The 19,917-nt window shown below is 43.9% G+C and overlaps 1 protein-coding gene and 1 pseudogene across 8 annotated transcripts in view; both read right to left on the bottom strand.

Moving 5' to 3' along the window:
- The window catches only part of ESR1 (estrogen receptor 1), a 284,464-nt gene that overhangs the window by 92,578 nt on the left and 171,969 nt on the right, over nucleotides 1-19,917 (bottom strand). For all 8 annotated transcript variants that reach the window (XM_077349643.1, XM_077349653.1, XM_077349603.1 and 5 more), the window contains one exon: nucleotides 15,474-15,664. In XM_077349643.1, coding sequence (XP_077205758.1) covers nucleotides 15,474-15,664 — 191 coding nt within the window. The remainder of the gene's footprint in view (nucleotides 1-15,473; nucleotides 15,665-19,917) is intronic.
- Nucleotides 1,258-2,917, bottom strand: LOC143843517 (large ribosomal subunit protein eL36 pseudogene; annotated as a pseudogene).

Consider the following 19,917-nt stretch of genomic DNA (forward strand, 5'->3'; position numbering starts at 1 on the left):
CTGCCACGGGCTTCATTTCTAGTACAAACATAAAACATGATTCTATGATTCTAGGTGGCTGTGGAAGCACTGCATTAAAATATTAATGTTTTCTCTATGATGTAAGTAGTAATACTAACATGCTAATCCACAATACCCAAAACACAGGAATTCAAGTTCGCTTCCTGTACATACAGGGACTCATTATTCTCTTTCATAGAGAAATATCAGTGCGCAAATTAGGAAATCTTAAAGGGTGCTCAGAACATTTCTGTTTCGTGACAGAATTTCTGAAATTCCAGCTTGTGGAAATAAATTCCATTGGCTTCCGTGGACTATTTCCAAAGATAGGATTGATTATACATCTGTCTTATCAACAGGACCAGATGAAAAGAAATGCACGAATAATATAATAGTTGAGGCAGGCGGATTTAAACTGCAGATCAAGGATGCAGATTAAAAGCTGAATATATTTTCCATGACCAATGAATCTCTTCTGTTCCTCAAGCTGACTAGAAATAATTCAAATGGGTTTGTTGGAGAAGGTGTCACCTTTCCAGCTGAGAGGAGGTAGCAGGTGTGAGTGGGAACAAAACCTCAGCTTAAGGGACAGAGGAGAAAGGAGAAAGGTGTCAGACTTAGACAGCTGTGAAATGAAGCATCCTGGGGCACTTAAGGAAAAGTGGCCACTTGAACCTTGCAACCAATTCCAGATTCCTTTCCAGTAGACAAACTGAAAAAAGATCATGATGTTTGTAGAAAAAACATGCATCGTGCAGGGGGTTAGACTAGATGACTAGATAACATGAGCAGGCAGTGTGATGCAGTGGTAAAAATGGCAAATGCCATTTTGGGCTGTATCAACAGGGGCATCACATCAAAAGCACAAGATGTCATAGTCCCATTGTATACGGCACTGGTCAGACCACACCTGGAGTACTGTGTGCAGTTCTGGAGGCCTCACTTCAAGAAGGACGTCGATAAAATTGAAAGGGTACAGAGGAGAGCGACGAGGATGATATGGGGCCAAGGGACCAAGCCCTATGAAGATAGATTGAGGGACTTGGGAATGTTCACCATGGAGAAAAGGAGATTGAGAGGAGACATGATAGCCCTCTTTAAGTATTTGAAAGGTTGTCACTTGGAGGAGGGCAGGATGCTGTTTCCATTGGCTGCAGAGGAAAGGACGCGTAGTAATGGGTTTAAATTACAAGTGCAACAATATAGGCTAGATATCAGGAAAAAAAAATTCACAGTCAGAGTAGTTCAGCAGTGGAATAGGCTGCCTAAGGAGGTGGTGAGCTCCCCCTCACTGGCAATCTTCAAGCAAAGGTTGGATACACACTTTTCTTGGATGCTTTAGGATGCTTTAGGCTGATCCTGCGTTGAGCAGGGGGTTGGACTAGATGGCCTGTATGGCCCCTTCCAACTCTATGATTCTGTGATTCTGTGACCCAGGAGGTCCTTTCCAACTCTATTATTCTATGATTCCATGTCAGAAATTGTTTCTGCCAGTTCCCTGTTGAACCCTCATATGTTGGAGGTAGTAATTTTTTTTGGGGGGGGGGGGTGTTCAAGGCAGTATTTATTGGGGGAGCCACTCAGTCCTTCCTGGTAGCTGCCTTCCTCATGGATGCCAAAACATTGCTGAGTTATTCATGCTTTCTCTTGGCCCGGATGTGAATCCCAACCCGTTTCTTTATTAATTTCAGAGCTTCCTTATCTTTGGAGACTTTCAACAATTCCAATGTGCATCTTTCATATGGTGCGAAGCCACATACTTCTTGGATCATGCCCCAAACAAATTTGGTGTGTTTAGTCAAGCACCCATGGCGTCAGCACTGGCGTGGCTTGACCACATTCTTGGTCATCTTGTTGCCCTTGTTGAGGCCAACAGCCATCGGGTAGCGGATTGCCATGGCTAGTGCAGCCCGTCAGTGGACACCGCGCTGGAAGACGGAAGTAGTAATGTTTGAGCACCCACCAACATTGCTGATATTCTGCTCACCCATCATGAAAAGAAAGCTAGTTTTGTTGTTGATGTTGTTGTTCTGCAGTTTCATTGTTTCTGAGAAGACTGAGCTGTCTGGCAAGTGTCTTTCCACATAGTCAAGCAATACAGTGCTGCGCTACTGGCAGCTTTTCATTTATGCTCTGTATTGCACAGCCCAATGGGAAGTTTTCCTCCACCATGTCTGACATTGCTGCATGCTGCTCAGTAGCCAATTGTTTAAATAGAGTGGGCAAAATAGTCTATTAGTGATTTATAAATACAATGATTGGTTTGTTCATCTTATCAATGTTGATCGTAGCTGACAGGTTTGGATAAGCGAAACTTAATGCCTATGCAAGAGGAGGCTAACTGACTGACCAGTGCACTTGAAGACATCCGGCACTGCCTTGGGGAGACAGATGCCCTCTAGTGCACCGGTGGCAAAGAAGGCCTTAAGTTACAGAGAAATGGACAATTACAACTGCAGAAATAAAACCACTTGGCGAGTGATTTGAACTGAATGGCAGCAAGGCAAGGAGAGCTGAGGTACAGTTTATATTTAAACATTACTGCAAAGCTGGTATTTTTGGATCATGGTTGGTGTGAAGTTCTCAGCACTCCCTTCTAATCCACTAGTTGAAATGTGAAACAGGTGTTAACAATGTAATACTTTGGTGGTTTTGGTCTTATCTGTCTAAGCAGACACAAAAAGTTCCTGCCAAAGTTCCTCACCTTTTTCCTGTCTCGCTCTTCTCTGCCGCCTTTTCACGCTTTTTACACTTCACATTGCCTGTTTGAAATGGCAAAAGAGAACAATGCACTTTGCACGTGATTCTCTTCTGCCTGTCAATCAAGCCAGACAGCCCTTTCTCAATGTTCTAAAGGGCTCGTGATGTCCACTCATTTTTTTTACATTAAATTCTTCTCCACTGAAATGTCTGTGTATCTAATCATAGATGCATAGTGCCTTTCTATTGCCACCCCTTATGGAATCACAAGTCTTGATACTTAAAAAAAAATCTCATTCCTGATTTTTTTGATGGAAGGGGACTTTAGAGATACATGCTTTGTGTGACAACTTTTAGGAAAAATAATTTTTGGATTTGTCTGCTCCAGGCAGTTCACTTAAAAAAGAAACTGGCCCCGGGAGAAGGAAGAGGGACGCAGGGGTAGGACATTGGAGGCGGAAATAGTGCTTCTTCACCTCCGTTCCTTTTTTTGGGGCTGGTGGGCTGCTGGTTTCTTTCCATTAGATAGTGCTACATAGGTTGGTGAATCTACTTTCTGGGATTCGCCAACTAGTGCTTTAAAATGGAGGATGTAGCCGGCCATTTACTGTCCAGATGCTGCATGTTGGCAATGTCTTATGGAGGGGCCAGAATATAATGACAATGAAAGGTAAGCATTTCACTATTTTTAACAGGTGCGGAAATTCCCTGGGAACTCATGATTTATATTCTACAGTATCTTAAATTTCTTCACTATTTTGGTATCTTCCTGCTCAATTTACAAGTTATGAAGTAGGTGTTATTCTATACCACAGAGCTGAAGTAAGCTGACCTTAGTAACTGTTTGCTCCTATATAGCTGGCTAAAAGTTGTCAGTATCATGAAGTCAAGGAACACAAGAGTCTTTATGTAGCTGTTAAAAGTATACCTTTTCCAGAACTTATTTTATCTTTATTCTGGTACCCACCATGGAAAACTCCTAAACTGCATTATGAGAATATGTTGGCATGGAAAATATGAAGTTAGGCTAAATGATGTGTTAAAAACACAAAAAGTGCCAAAGGAAGTCAAAGAATAATCCCCACACCTTTCCCACCATGTGCATGGAGAAATTTTAAAATTAATAAGTACGTCATGAAATTGTGGGATAGATTCTTTTAAAAAATGCATCAACCCAAGTAGGTTTCAAATATTATTTGGGACATAGAAAGGGTGGCATTCTGTAGCCAAAATGACTAAAGTAGATCACTAAAAGTAACTTAGGTCTTCCTGCAGCTAGCCCTTTCTGGCAGGGCTGGTTTTCATAACACAGCCCTCCTGGGTGACATCAGAGGATGCTGTCCCTCTGGTAATTGGTGGAATCATATGGTAGGTCTATTACATGGGATTGGGTAGTGGCAGTCTCATCCCTCAGTAATTCTGGGTGCCTTGGGTAGAGATGTGGTACTGTCTGCCTGCTACCATATGCATTGTTCCATTTTTAATTGAAGTGATAAACCAGGTAAGGCAGGTGTGGCAGTGGAAAGAATATTGGAGCAGGAAGACATGCAAAGAGACATGATGGTGCTTACTGTGTGTGTAATCTCTGCCCCATTTCTGGAAATGTGGGTGGTGAGGCTCTCTCAGATGGTGCTATATAAACTGTCTAGTAGTTGTAGCTCAAATCTACCAGACAGTAAAATACAAAGCATTTAAATTCTAAAGGGGGAGAAATCAGGTGTCTCCAAAAAACCCAGAAAAAGCTTTTCCGTCATTAAAGCAAACAAGAGCATTTCTGATGCTGACCAAAGATTATTCTGCACATATGTCTAAGTGCCAAGTAAGTTATGCCAGCCTCACCCAAATATTAATGATTATTTATTTGAAAGATTTTGTGCAGTCTTCACCGACTGATGAAAGACAATAGCAGAAAGGATCCATGGGCAGGGAATCCTTGATACAGATCCTTGGGCAGGAAATTCCATAGTTTTGTTGAAATGACAAAGACCTTTTATCTGGATTAAGTCTTGTATGAAGAAGAACATTAAAAAGATTAGGGGTCTCTGTCCATCTGTAAAAGGCAAACAGCATGTGCATGCAGCCCCAGTTTGGATCAGGTCTGCAAAGGAAGAGGAGAGAAAATTTAACCCTTAAATCTTCTCTTGGCTTTACTTAATTAAACTGGGCTCCTAATGCTGTTATTAGTACTTTAAGTGGGAAGACCAGTCTTGAAAATGAAAACTGCAAGCAGAGGAACCCAATTTCAGCTAGCAAAGCTGAACAATGAGTGAAGCATTAAATATCCTCTCTACATGATCCTGAACTGAAACTGAGCTGCATGAGCGAGAAATTTGCATTGTATGGACAGAAGGACATTGTGCAGGGGGTTGGACTAGATGACCCTGGAGATCCCTTCCAATCCTATGATTCTATGACATCCGTAATCTTCAATACTGTTTCCTGAGAAACATCTCCAATTAAGTTCTTTTTGTTAGAACAAATATATGTTGCTATATTATCATTTCTAACAGATCCTTTCAGGGTCCTAAGATTGTTTTGTTGCTTCAATATGTGTCATTTCCATTTCAGACAAGCAAATGAATAGGGAGATTTTTTCCTTATATATATTTATTTTATATTTTGATTTTTATACTGTCGTTCTTCTAGTGGTCCCGCGGAGGTTCACACAAAATATAACAATAAAATACAATAAAGGTAAAGGTAAAGGGATCCCCTGTGCAAGCACCGGGTCATGTCTGACCCTTGGGGTGACGCCCTCTAGCGTTTTCATGGCAGACTCAATACGGGGTGGTTTGCCAGTGCCTTCCCCAGTCATTACCGTTTACCCCCCAGCAAGCTGGGTACTCATTTTACCGACCTCGGAAGGATGGAAGGCTGAGTCAACCTTGAGCTGGCTGCTGGGATCGAACTCCCAGCCTCATGGGCAGAGCTTTCAGACTGCATGTCTGCTGCCCCATCACTCTGCGCCACAAGAGGCTAAAAACCCATAAAAACACCCCATGCAACAATAAATGGCGAACTAAGCTAGTATCTCTGACACACATCCTTCAGCCAGAGGGTCAAGCCTTCTTCCAATGGGAGAGATGAGCCAGATTTAAAGGCATCAAAGGGGGGAATCCTCTAGTGGAAACACCGGGACTCCACCCTGGCCTCAATCAAATGCCTGGCAGAAGAGCTCCCTCTTGCAGGCCCTGCGAAAAGTTGACAATGCAATCCTCCGGGAACTCATTCCACCAGGTTGGGGCAAGGACCGAAAAGGCCATGGCTTGGGTTGAGGCCAGGCAAACATCCTAGGGGCGCAGGACAACCAGTAAATTCATACCCGCAGACCAAAGGGCTCTGTGGTGGGCATAAGCAACCAAGCAGTCCCACAGGTAAGTGGGACCCAGGCTGCATATATCCTTAAAGGTCAATACCAATACCTTAAACTTGACCAGTGCAGATGACGAAGCACCGACTGAATATGGACCATCCATGATGTCTTAGTGGCCCTAGCAGCCACGTTTTGTACCAGCTGAAGTTTCCAGATCAAAGCCAAGAGTAGCCCTGAGTACAGCGAGTTACAGAAGTCTAGCCTGGAAGTGACCGTTGCATGGATCACAGTGGCCAAGTGGTCAGAGGACAGGTAAGGTGCTAGTAGTCGCGCTTGGCGATGATGGGAAAATGCTGTTTGGGCTACTCTTGTTACTTGAGCTTCCATAGAAAGGGAGCCATCAAAGCTTACTCCCAAATTCCTGGCAGCTAGTGCTGTTGTTAATTGCACACTGTCCAGGCATGGGAGTCGTGCTTCCTGATCCTGCTCTCTTCTACCTAACCACAGGATCTCCGTCTTGGAGGGGTTGAATTTCAGATGACTCTGCCTGAGCCACCCAGCCACTGCTTCCAAACATCTGGCAAATGTATCTGGGAGGGAGTCCAGCCGTCCATCCATTAGGAGGTAGAGCTGGGTGTCATCTGCATATTGGTGACAGCCCCATATCCCCAGACCAGCTGGGCAAGAGGGCGCATGTTAAAAAATGTGGGGGAGAGTATCACACCCTGCAGCACCCCACATGGGAGCCTGCAGGGATCCAACATCTCATCCCCCACTGCAACCTTCTGCAGGACAACCATTTCAGAGCAATCCCCCTAATACTGGTCCTGGCGAGGCAGTAGGCCAATAACTTGAGGTTAACCACATCAAATACGGCCGACAGATCTAAAAGCATGAGAATGGCCGAACCACACCAATCCAGCTGGTGCTGGATGTCATCCGTCAAGGAGACCAGCGTGGCCTCCACCCCGTGGTCAGGATGGAAGCCCAACTGGTTTGGGTCAAGGCCCGAAGTTTCTTCCAAGAATGCTTGGAGTTGGTCCACTGCAGCCTGCTCCACTACCTTACCCAGAAGCACAAGATGTGAGCCCTGGGGGTAGTTGGCAGGGTCCCACGGGTCCAGTTATGGTTTTTTCAGTAAAAGATGCACTACTGACTCCTTACGCCCTTCGGGGAACTCTCCCAATGACAAGGAGGGTTGACAACTTCCCTCAGGGGGCATTGTATCCACTGGTCGCCCGACTTGAGTAACCAAGAGGGACAGTGGTCCAAGGGGCAAGTGGTTGCCCTCACTGACCCTAGCAACTTCTCAATTTTGGTTAATGAGAGCCATCTGAAGCCATCAAACACTAACCCCTGTGATGGCCATGGAGCTTCCAGTTTGCAAATTGTATCAATTATGGCAGGTAGGTTGTGGCGGAGCGATAGAACTTTGTCCGTGGAAAAGCTCAATAAAGCCACACAGCTCAAATCCAATTCCCTTATTGTTTTACGCCCTTCCTCGAGGAGCAATTTTGTAGATGGCAGCCATCAGGCTGGACTGCCAGTTCTCCACCAAGGCCATTAGCAAAGTGCCGGAGGGCATTGGGTCCCGCAGAGCATTCAGGAATCTCTCGGAATCCATAAGTCTCCATGGGCAGACTAAAATGTGTCCATCATCCAAACGGAGAGGGTGGTATCCTAAATCAAGCCTTCAGGTCATGGTGGTCTGACCGTGGAACGATGTTATTCGCCACCAGATCTACCGCTATACCTGCACCAAAGATCAAATTGAGGGTGCAACCAGCCTGATGGGTGGGACCAGCAACAAATTGTGAGAACCCTAGTGTCTTCACACCAGGTCCAAGCCAAATCCTGAAGACATGGATGCTGAAGTCCACATGGATGCGGAAGTCCCCCAAAACTAAAAGTTTTGGATAACACATAGTTGGAAGAAAGAAAGAAAGAAAGAAAGAAAGAAAGAAAGAAAGAAAGAAAGGAAGGAAGGAAGGAAGGAAGGAAGGAAGGAAGGAAGGAAGGAAGGAAGGAAGGAAGAAAGGAAGAAAGGAAGAAAGGAAGAAAGGAAGAAAGGAAGAAAGGAAGAAAGGAAGAAAGATCTTATTCAATCCACTGTGAAACCAAACTTTGAATAGCCTGGCAAAGAGCACAGATAACTTGCCTTACTCTCCTCATCTGATAAATCACAATTGTTTTAAACATTTGGCATATGATCAAACCAACAGCTGCACAAGAGTAAAAAACACAATTAATCACTCATCGCCATCTCTCTGTGATCCCCCATGAGATTATAAGCATTTTAAAGAACACATCTTAAGGCTCAGCAAATGTTACATGTGGAAATAGTATTGAACTGCATTTTCTAAAACCTGCAGATGATACATTTGACATCTTTATTCTCAAAAAAACCTTTTTCTTCTTCAAACACTGTACTCAGATATGGTGAAACTGCCAAAAATGTCAAACTGGCTATAAAAGTTTCTCAAAAGCTTTGAGTAGTTGGTATCCCTGAAACAAAATTTGGAACTAATTGTACTGCATATACATCAGAACTGCCGTTATCAAAATACCTCAGTCATGACTAAACAGTTATGTAGTATAGCTGAAATAATTAAGGAGGATACCCCTCACATGGGAAACTATTTGTACAATGAAACTCTACAGGGTTCTGGATCAGAATCACTGGTTTGAACTCTCTGTGTGTATAAAAGGCCATCAAGTAACAGCCAATTTACAATTTATAATGACCCCAATAATAGTCTCTCAAGGCAAGTGAGGTGATTTGCCATATCCTTGCTCTGCAAAGTCTTCGGTGGTGTCCCTTCCAAGTTCTGTCCTGTTCAGCTTCCAATATCTGATGAGATAGGGCCTATACTATTAGGACCCCCAGATCCCTCCCTGTGCATAAGGGAATCTGTCTGCAAATCTCCCTTCATAATATTTTTCATATATATTAATCAATAAGGCTGAGCTAGGGAGCTTATGTAGGCAGGTTTAAAGTGCCATACCTGTTCTAAATGAGCAAGCACAATGATTCTGGCTATCACAGAGTAATGTAATTAAGTAGCCAGAGGGCCTAATCAAGCAACCTCTCTTTCACCCCAAACACCTCAAACAAGCTGCACGTGCACCAGACCTCCTCTTTCAGCTGGCTGGCAGTGATGCTTTCTACCCACCCTGCCTGTGCTTTGTTTCTTGGATGTCAGGGTTATGTCTGTTTGTCACAGCTGTCTGGGCATGGGCACAGCTATTTTTGGTGGGCAGCCTGAGTCTGCACACCAGACTGCTTGAAACAGGAATCGTATTAAGTGACTGTGTTGTTAATTTGTGTAAATACCTTGGCTATGATCGGAGACCACCAGTCAGGAAAGGCTTTAAAGAAGTCAGAGGGTAGCAGATCTTCGCCGGGTGATTTGCCTGAAGCCAGCACTGAAATTATATCTCTGACCTCTATTGCTGTGACCGGGGCCCATAAGGGAAGACTTGACATTTCAGTACCCTGTGGACTGCCATCTGTCCCAGAGAGCTGGGATAAGTGGCTTGCGATGGTCTATGGCCTAGTGCAACAAAGTTTGACTTCGACTTTAGTAAGAGACTGGCACATGCCAAACAAGAAGGTCACTCTAGTGAGGCAGAGGGTCTGCAAGGCAGTGGTCAAGCACATACAGGGCTTCGAGGGTCATGTCATTCAGCATCCCGGCATCTCCCACCAGCGAGAGTCACGTATAGGCCCGAGGGCATCCATCTCTCGGACTGGTGCTATATTTGGTTGTGCAGCATCAGGCATTTGCTAGCCTGGTTGGAGGCTGAGGAGCAGTAGTGGGAGTGGGGGTGGAGTCTGCTGCCCGCTCTGTGATGGTTTGGGCATGGGCGGAGCTGGTTTTGGTGGGCAGTCAGAGTCTGTGCACCAGGCTGCCCAGAACAAGGGTCTTATTAAGAGACTGGCACATGCCAAACAAATCCTGCTCCAGCAGAGGCTGCCTGGGAACACACGGTGCCGGGTAGCAGTGGGTGGCCAACTAGGAAGGCCACTGGGAACAGAGGACCAAACAGTCCAATGACTGCCCAGAATGGGGGGGACTCTTTAAAGAGGTTGGACACAGATTGAGCAAGCACCCCCCCCCCCCCAGTCTGTTCCTACATCCACAACATGGACCCCGCTCTGGACCCAGCATGTCTTGCTGCTTCTTTCACGTTCTTGGACTTCTCCAATAATCTGTACTCAAAAAGTTTACACTGACCCCTGTTCTAAAAGTAAAAGGACTCCGGTCCAAATTACAAAGTACAGAAAGATCTATGGATTCAACTAGTTTTTATAATTCTCTATAAAAGTGTTGCAAATTCAGACAAAAGCAACTAAATCTAATGAATATAAAGCATGCCATATTAGAGCTAAAGGTAAAGGTAAAGGTATCCCCTGTGCAAGCACCGGGTCATGTCTGACCCTTGGGGTGACACCTTCTAGTGTTTTCATGGCAGACTCAATACGGGGTGGTTTGCCAGTGCTTTCCCCAGTCATTACCGTTTACCCCCCAGCAGCAAGCTGGGTACTCATTTTACCGACCTCGGAAGGATGGAAGGCTGAGACAACCTTGAGCTGGCTGCTGGGATTGAACTCCCAGCCTCATGGGCAGAGCTTTCAGACTGCATTTTTGCTGTATTACCGCTCTGCGCCACAAGAGGCTCTTCCTATTAGAGCTAATTAACATTAAAATTTTATAAAAAGTTACTCCAGTCTAAATTCACAGAAATCAGTGAACTTAGGCTACAAAAGCTCTTTTGCACTAAACTAAGGATTCTAAAAAAGTCTGTATAAACACCATTGAATGCTAACACAGAAAGTCCGAGGTTGGAGGACAGAAACCTCTCAAACTTCTCATTTAGCTGTTCGATGGAGTAAGTATTCAGGAAAAGGATCACCCAGGCTGAAGAAAGATCACACTAAATGAGCTCTGTAGTAAGCCCACATACTGCACCTCACTGAACAGCTAATGGAATTTGTAAGGCATGTAACTCAGAATTCTTGCAAGAGGCTTGTTTGCAATGGGAAGAGACCCTGAAATTATGGCATCCTGCAAACTGCTGTGTTGAATATGCTGTGATATTATTAGATACAAGCTTTCCTGTCTGTATGGTTTAGGCCAACCTTTCCCAACTTTTTTACCATTGAGAAACCACTGAAATATTCTTCAGGTTTTGAGAAACCCCAGAAATGGCATGATCGTGCAGAATATGGTTGGGAAGCATCACTGCATACATGCACACCTGGGACCCTTCCTCATCCCACTCTATCCATTGATGAAACCCTGATTGAGAAAGCCTGGTTTACAGTAACAAGCCTCAATGGTGATGCCCACTACTGCCTGGAGCCTGCTTATACATTCAAAATATCAGACATTCCTACAGTAACAAATGTTCTTCTGCTGTACTTATAGAGTGGGAAGCTTTTTGTTTCAAGAACATTAATGTTTTTTTTAATATCCTGAGTAGAAAATATGGTCATACTATATATTTTATGTTTCATTCTGCAAAAACCTTAGAGAGTGCTGCTAGGTTTTTTTAAGTATTTTCCCCTCTCTTTTGGGCAAAACCTCAAAGCACTCCAACCACAGATGTGATCTGATTTTTCCATGTGTCTCAAAGTGAGAAAAACTAGACCTAAATATCCATTTATGCTCCAAAAGTAAATGGAAGTTATGCAAGAACAGTTGTTCAAGAGATATTTATGATAGTCATTTCCCCTCAGCAGTTTTTTTACAGAAAGAAGATACAAACAAAGTCACTTGACTACTTTTGCCTTTCTGGCTGTTCCATGAAGACAGAAACAACAGTGACTAAAATGCCTCACGTTAAAAGGTAAAGGTATCCCCTGTGCAAGCACCGAGTCATGTCTGACCCTTGGGGTGACGCCCTCTAGCGTTTTCATGGCAGACTCAATACGGGGTGGTTTGCCAGTGCCTTCCCCAGTCATTACCGTTTACCCCCCAGCAAGCTGGGTACTCATTTTACCAACCTCGGAAGGATGGAAAGCTGAGTCAACCTTGAGCCGGCTGATCGAATAAGATTCCCAGCCTCATGGGCAGAGCTTCAGACAGCATGTCAGCTGCCTTACCACTCTGCGCCACAAGAGGATCTTTTGCCTCACGTTATACAATGGGAAATTGCAGGAAATATTCACATTTTTTAAGGGAGTGCTAGTTCCCTGGTAGGACCTGGGGAGCCTCTGGAATTATACTTCATCTCCAGACTAAAGAAAGCAGTTACCTTGGATAAAATGATGGCTTTGGAGAGTGGACTCCTTGGCATTATACTCCTCTAAGGTTGCTCCCCACCCCAAACATCATCCACTCCTAGCTCCACCTCCAAAGCCTTGAGGTATTTCCCAACCCAAAGCTGGCAACCCTAGATGTATAGCTTCCTTCCCCCAGACTGGTACTCAAATATCTGTGTATTTCTCCTATCTCATCAAGCTACTGAGAAGTTCACTGTCCTGTCTGCAGTGAATTGGATGTTCTATTTTTGGTTTTGCTTGGAATATGTCCCACCTCTCCTGCAAAATGCTAATTCCCCTCACAGAGCTGGGTTTTCACTCTAAGCTTCTTACTTGCAGCACGATGGCTTTCGTTCGTTCATTACCTACCTTTATTGGCATTCCATAGCATTACAATGCATGATTGAGAAGAGTCATATAGCTAGAGAGACAGATTAACAGTCACAGAACAACTGAATTAGGATATGCTAACAGAGCTTAGTTCTAACTTTTAGAACTTCCACCAAAATCTTTGCAATCATGGATGTGACTTTTGTGTGCAAGGGATACCATGATCTGTTTCTGACTGGCTATACACATTGCAGATGTGTGTGAACTAGGTTATGCTACATCCCACAGTAATAACAATCTAGTCTAGCATAATTCATATTTGGGTTTTTCAGAATGCAAAGAAAAAAGCTTTAAAAAAGAAACAAATAGAAAAGTTTTTATAAACTCCTCTTCACCTTAGCAGTTTCTTGATCTCTATCAACAACTGGGGCAAAAAAGATCCACATGCATAACTTTCTCCAGGAATGCAGCAACGTGTACACATGAAGTGTGCATGGACACAAAAGCTCACACTTTGAATAAATCTTTCTATATCTTAAAGTTGCCATTGCAGTCAAATTTTGCTGAAATACTTCATGTTATTCCAAGAAGCCAAGACGACAGATACTTGAATGCTTTAAGTGAAATGGGAGATGTTTTTTCTCTTTCAATATGTCTTCAAGTATTGCTTGTGGCAGTGTTGTGCTACCAGCAGCAAATCTTTACCATTTTACTGCATTAGTTGGTATGGGATATGAAAAGTGAATAAAATAATGTACTGCTGTGATTTGGGATGTGGCCACTTCAGCTTTCTAATGTGAGCTAACAAATTTACTGCTTGTAGGAGGGCTACACTTCTAATCCACCTATGTTCTGTCTGTATATGTGTTAAGTACAGCAGCCACTGCAGTGTCCCTCTCTCATCCAAAGGAGCAACTGGTAATCTAGGGAAGTGCTGCTCATGAAAATTCTCATTCCTCCAAGAAGTGGGTAACATGTCATGTAACAATACAATGATAAAAGCGGGGGGAAAGAAACATTAAAGACAAAGCGCCGCAAAGCTAACCGGGGCATTCTTTGCCCGCTCTTGGCCACCATAGGGCAGGAAGGAGCTGGGTCTGGAAGGCTCAGCTCTTCCCTGTCCACACAGGGAAGGACAGGACAGGCCTTGTTGGCCCCCGCAGTGGCTAAGGGAATGTGGATTCTCCCGCATTCCCTTAGCCCAGGGCAACTGAGGGCCTGATCTATGGCAGGCCTGGGAGCAGGCCTGCCTTGTGGCTGAATCATGTTGAAGCGGGGATTTAGCCTACTTCCATATGACTGCCCCCTCGGCCTTTTCCACCCGCGTGGAAATGGCCCAACAGAAAACACAGCAAAGCTCATAGGCCCCAATTGAACAAGTCCTTCCCCCCTTGTCACTACTGCAATCTCACCAATTAGGCCTGGAGGCACTCAGGATGCTGACTCCAGGCTCAGCCAATCACGACCCTCTCCAGGGCAGCCAGGCCTCTTACCTAGCACCCAATCAAACACTCAAACACACATACCTTCCTACAGAAACTTCAGCCAGAAGATCTTATAATTCAGTAGTTAGTGTGTGAAGCACAGAACTCTGCTCAGAGTTCCCTGCTATGAGGACTTAAAGCAGCAGTACACTTTGGTGGTGGGAATGTAACATTACAGGACAAGCACTTAGCACTAAAACCCAAGGAGAGCAAACTTCATACTCTGTGACTGACCTCTCCCATTTCAGAACCATAACAAGTACCCCACCTTTGGAGGCTCGACCTGAAGGGGCAAGCATTCACTGGCAGGCAAACAAGGGCAAAGATACCAAAACTGCTCCCCTCACTTAAGTGCAGGTGGTACAGTCACGGCACCCAGCCTCAAGTCCAGCATTGAGTTAGTGCACCTGCAGCATCAGCCCTGGAGCACCATAGCTCCTGACAGGCAATGGAGAAAAATCCCAGGAAAGTGGTTCCAAATCAGGAGCCATGCATGGGAATGGAGAAGAAACTGCAAATTATGTGTGACTGTTATACGGGGCGCAGGGTGGGGACCCCCCAAGCTGAATTTGAATATCTCAGAATGTATAAAAAGCACTCACCGTAACACCCCTTACACTGAGTCAGGCCATAGATCTATCAAATTAAGCACAGTCTACTCTGGCAATAGAGCCTCTTGTAGCGCAGGGTGGTAAGGCAGCAGAAATGCTGTCTGAAGCTGTCTGCCCATGAGGCTGGGAGTTCAATCCCAGCAGCTGGCTCAAGGTTGACTCAGCCTTCCATCCTTCCGAGGTCAGTAAAATGAGTACCCAGCTTGCTGGGGGTAAACGGTAATGACTGGGGAAGGCATTGGCAAACCACCCCGTACTTAGTCTGCCATGAAAACGCTAGAGGGCGTCACCACAAGGGTCAGACATGACTCAGTGCTTGCACAGGGGATACCTTTACCTTTACCTTACTCTGGCAATGGTTCTCCACAGTCTGAAACTGAGATCTGTCTCATCATTACCAACTGATTCTTTTAACTGGAGTTGGCAGAGATAGAGCTTGGGACCTTCTTCATGCAAAACAGATGCTATGCCACTGAGCCACAGTCTTCCCCCTGAATACTTAGCATTTTAAACAAACTATTTGCACTACATATTATCATATAGGAAGACAAAATATTTGAAAACATGGAAGATGATTTAAAAAAAATACAAGTTTTTGTATTGTTTTTGGAGAGCAATTTAACTACCACCAAGTCTTTTGAAAATTAATTAAGGATTGTCAGATACATGATCATACAACTTTACAAAATTACATCCAGTCTTGTTAGAATGATACATTCCCTTAATTACTGGATTGAGATTTAACTGGCTAACTTTCATGAGATTACCTTGGATACTTCTTTTGAAGAAGGCTTTGCAGCCCTCGCAGGACCAAACGCCATAATGGTAGCCTGAAGCATAATCATTACACACAGCACAGAAGCGCGTCTCCTTGGTGGATTCCATGGACAAGCTTCCCTTTTCACTGGTGCAAGCCATCTGCTGTCTGCCACTGTGACGTCTGTTATCTGAGCCTGGCCTGTAAAATGAACATTGAGTGAACTCACTAACATTGAAAAGACTGGCCCTTCTGTGAAACATAAAATATCATAACTGACAATATCTAATCCAGTTGTTGACATTTTGAGAACATTCAGATGGGGCTCTGTTGTGCTTTCTCCATGGGCTGAGAACACGGCACAGAGATGTCTGTTGGCACTAACAGTACATCCTCGTCCTTACAGCGTATAATACACATTATCAGTGAAATTATATGATCACATTATATGATCTCCTTTGCTGCCTGTGGCGGGAATGAGGAATACACAATATGATGGATGTCATATCACATGTTGTTTACCTTAGACTTTCCAAGGAATGGACAGTAAGGAGATATGGAGTTCCATGTCTCTTATAACATCTAAATTTGGCCTACAATCCCAGTGAAGTCACATGTCTTCTAAGTTATTTGTCCACGTGTATAGTGTTAAGCACAAAGCTAAACTAAAAACAGAATGTACATTCCCAACAGCCTATATGACTTTTTCAGAATTCTACAGCTCCTATTTTTGTCTCCCAAATTACTGTCATTCCATGCAGTTATGGTTCACAGGTTTTGTTTTTTAAAGCCCTTAGATGTTTCCTGATACCAATCAATGGGACACCTTGTAGAGACTTGGAAGAGATATTCAAGTCTATTCCAAATATGATGCCAGCCTCCAAGTGGGAACTGGGGATCCCCAAAATTATAGCTCATAACATTTGGAGTACAGCTACTACTAGGGTTCTGCTACTATAGATTTACATGACAAACTGGCAAGGATAAAGACGGTTATAAATGACTGTAGAACAACTTTTTATTTATTTATTTATTTATTTATTAACGTATTTATTAACGTATTTATTTATTTATTTAATTGTCTTTCTAGACTGCCCTCTCTGCTAAAGCAGACTCATGAACAACATATATAGAGACAGTGCAAGTTAAAACAACAGTTCAGCATTTTAAAAATATTTCTAAAACGTATCTAAAAACTCCATCCAAAGGCATAAAGGCCAAACCCATGGTGTGGGAGCATATACAGAAGGGAGGCCAGAACAATGCTGTTAGACGTTTTACTGGCCTCAACCATAAGCCTGGTGGAAGAACTCAATTTTGCAGGCCCTACGGAACTCAGTAAGCTCCAACAGGCCCCGGATGTTTTCTGGGAGCTCATTCCACCAGGCAGGATCCAAGGCTACCCAGATTTCTTTGGGGCCAGGTACCACCAGCCTGTTGATAATGGCTGAGTGCAAGGCTCTTCTGGAGACATATTTAGAGAGGTGGTCCTGTAGGTATGTCAGGCCCGGATGGTGTATGACCTTAAAGGTTAAAAACAGCTCCTTAAGCTTTACAGAGGTATAGCTCCCAGAATGCAATCAGAATTCAATACACTTGTCAGTGGACTGGTTGGATATGAGCTCTCCAAGTGGTCCTAGTCAGGACCCAGGCTACCACATTTTATGTGTTATATAAGCAGAAAACTAGAAAGTCATGGATATTTGTTTACTAAAGCTACTGCCACAGTGTTTCTAGATGGAACTGTAAAAGGTGCACAAAGAGACAACACAAGGAATTAAAAAAAGGAAAAGGAATTTTCCATTTTGTTGTTGTTGTTATGTGCGAAGTCGTGTCCAACCCATCGCGACCCCATGGACAATGATCCTCCAGGCCTTCCTGTCCTCTACCATTCCCCGGAGTCCATTTAAGTTTGCACCTACTGCTTCAGTGACTCCATCCAGCCACCTCATTCTCTGTCGTCCCCTTCTTCTTTTGCCCTCGATCGCTCCCAGCATTAGGCTCTTCTCCAGGGAGTCCTTCCTTCTCATGAGGTGGCCAAAGTATTTGAGTTTCATCTTCAGGATCTGGCCTTCTAAAGAGCAGTCAGGGTTGATCTCCTCTAGGACTGACCGGTTTGTTCGCCTTGCAGTCCAAGGGACTCGGAAGAGTCTTCTCCAGCACCAGATTTCAAAAGCCTCAATTCTTTGACGCTCAGCCTTCCTTATGGTCCAACTTTCGCAGCCATACATTGCAACCGGGAATACCATAGCCTTGACTAAACCCACTTTTGTTGGCAGGGTGATGTCTCTGCTTTTTAGGATGCTGTCTAGATTTGCCATAGCTTTCCTCCCCAGGAGCAAGCGTCTTTTAATTTCTTTGCTGCAGTCCCCATCTGCAGTGATCTTGGAGCCCCGGAAAATAAAATCTGTCACTATCTCCATTTTTCCCCCATCTATTTGCCAGGAATTGAGAGGGCCGGATGCCATGATCTTTGTTTTCTTGATGTTGAGTTTCAAGCCAACTTTTGCACTCTCCTCCTTCACCCGCATCAACAGGCTCTTTAGTTCCTCTTCACTTTCTGCCATTAGAGTGGTATCATCTGCATATCTGAGGTTGTTGATATTTCTCCCTGCAATCTTGATCCCAATTTGTGACTCCTCTAATCCCACATTTCTCATGATGTGCTCTGCATACAAGTTAAATAGGCAAGGCGACAGTATACAGCCTTGCCGAACTCCTTTCTCAATTTTGAACCAGTCAGTGATTCCATGTTCAGTTCTCACTGTTGCTTCTTGACCTGCATATAAATTTCTCAAGAGACAAATAAGATGCTCTGGTATTCCCATCTCTTTAAGAACTTGCCACAATTTGTTGTGCTCCACACAATCAAAGGCTTTAGCATAGTCAATGAAGCAGAAGTAGACGTTCTTCTGGTACTCCCTAGCTTTCTCCATGATCCAGCGTATGTTGGCAATTTGATCTCTAGTTCCTCTGCCTCTTCGAAATCCTGCCTGTACTTCTGGAAGTTCTTGGTCCACATATTGCTGGGGCCTAGCTTGTAGGATTTTGAGCATAACTTTGCTAGCATGAGAAATGAGTGCAATGGTGCGGTAGTTTGAACATTCTTTGGCATTGCCCTTCTTTGGGATTGGAATGTAAACTGACCTTTTCCAATCCTGTGGCCATTGTTGAGTTTTCCAAATTTGCTGGCATATTGAGTGTAGCACTTTTACTGCATCGTCCTTTAAGATTTTGAATAGTTCAACTGGAATGCTGTACCACTAGCTTTATTGTTGCTCAGACTTCCTAAGGCCCATTTGACTTCACATTCCAGGATATCTGGCTCCAGGTCAGTAACTACCCCACTGTGGTCATCAGGGATGTTAAGCTAGCTCTTGTATAGTTGTTCTGTATAATTTTGCCTCTTGTGGCGCAGAGTGGTAAGGCAGCCGTCTGAAAACTTTGCCCATGAGGCTGGGAGTTCAATCCCAGCAGCCGGCTCAAGGTTGACTCAGCCTTCCATCCTTCCGAGGTCGGTAAAATGAGTACCCAGCTTGCTGGGGGGTAAACAGTAATGACTGGGGAAGGCACTGGCAAACCACCCCGTATTGAGTCTGCCATGAAAACACTAGAGGGCGTCACCCCAAGGGTCAGACATGACTCGGTGCTTTGCACAGGGGATACCTTTACCTTTATAATTTTGCCACCTTTGTTTAATCTCTTCTGCTTCTGTGAGGTCCCTACCATTTTGGTCCCTTATCATACCCAACTTTGCATGAAACGTTCTCTTCCATAAAAATTTTTCCATAAAGTGTCCAAATTAATCAACATAAAGTGTCCAAATTAATCAAACTGTTGTATTTAGCTATGGATTTTATCTGTGATCGTAGTACTGCAGAAAAAGGGAACACAGTTTTTGTCCCTCCCTCCAGTGCATAATCATTCATTAAGCTTTACTTGCATACCAGAATATATATGGCAGAAGGTCAGAGCAAGAGAATATATAAATAGACAACAAAACAGATAAAACAGTAATACACTAAAAGAGCTTACTTATGACTATGAGAACTTCAAGTAAAAATTTAGCAACCATGACTGTAATCTCAGGTGAATGATAATTTAATACATATTTGAATGCACTTTCCTTATTTACAAGGCCTTTGGAATGTAGTAAAGGGGAAATAAATTATTTACAAGGAACTTAATTAAACTGGCAAGCTAGAATAATGCATTGAGTTGTACCTGGTGAGCTTGCAAAACTTTCCTAAAATGGAATCTGCTGGTGTCTACCATCTAACACCTTTGAGAGGAGAACATCCATCCTGGCCAATATAAATACTCTCAAGTGGAAAGGGTTATTTAAATAATGAGCCATCCTTTGGCTGAATTTGTAAACCAGATTCATCAGGAGAGCATATATGATACAGAGAGACCTCTTCCGCATGACCAATTAGGCTCAGATCACTGCTTGT

This window comes from Paroedura picta, chromosome 1 (genome assembly GCF_049243985.1).
Source record: "Paroedura picta isolate Pp20150507F chromosome 1, Ppicta_v3.0, whole genome shotgun sequence".
In the NCBI taxonomy this organism is placed as follows: domain Eukaryota; kingdom Metazoa; phylum Chordata; class Lepidosauria; order Squamata; family Gekkonidae; genus Paroedura; species Paroedura picta.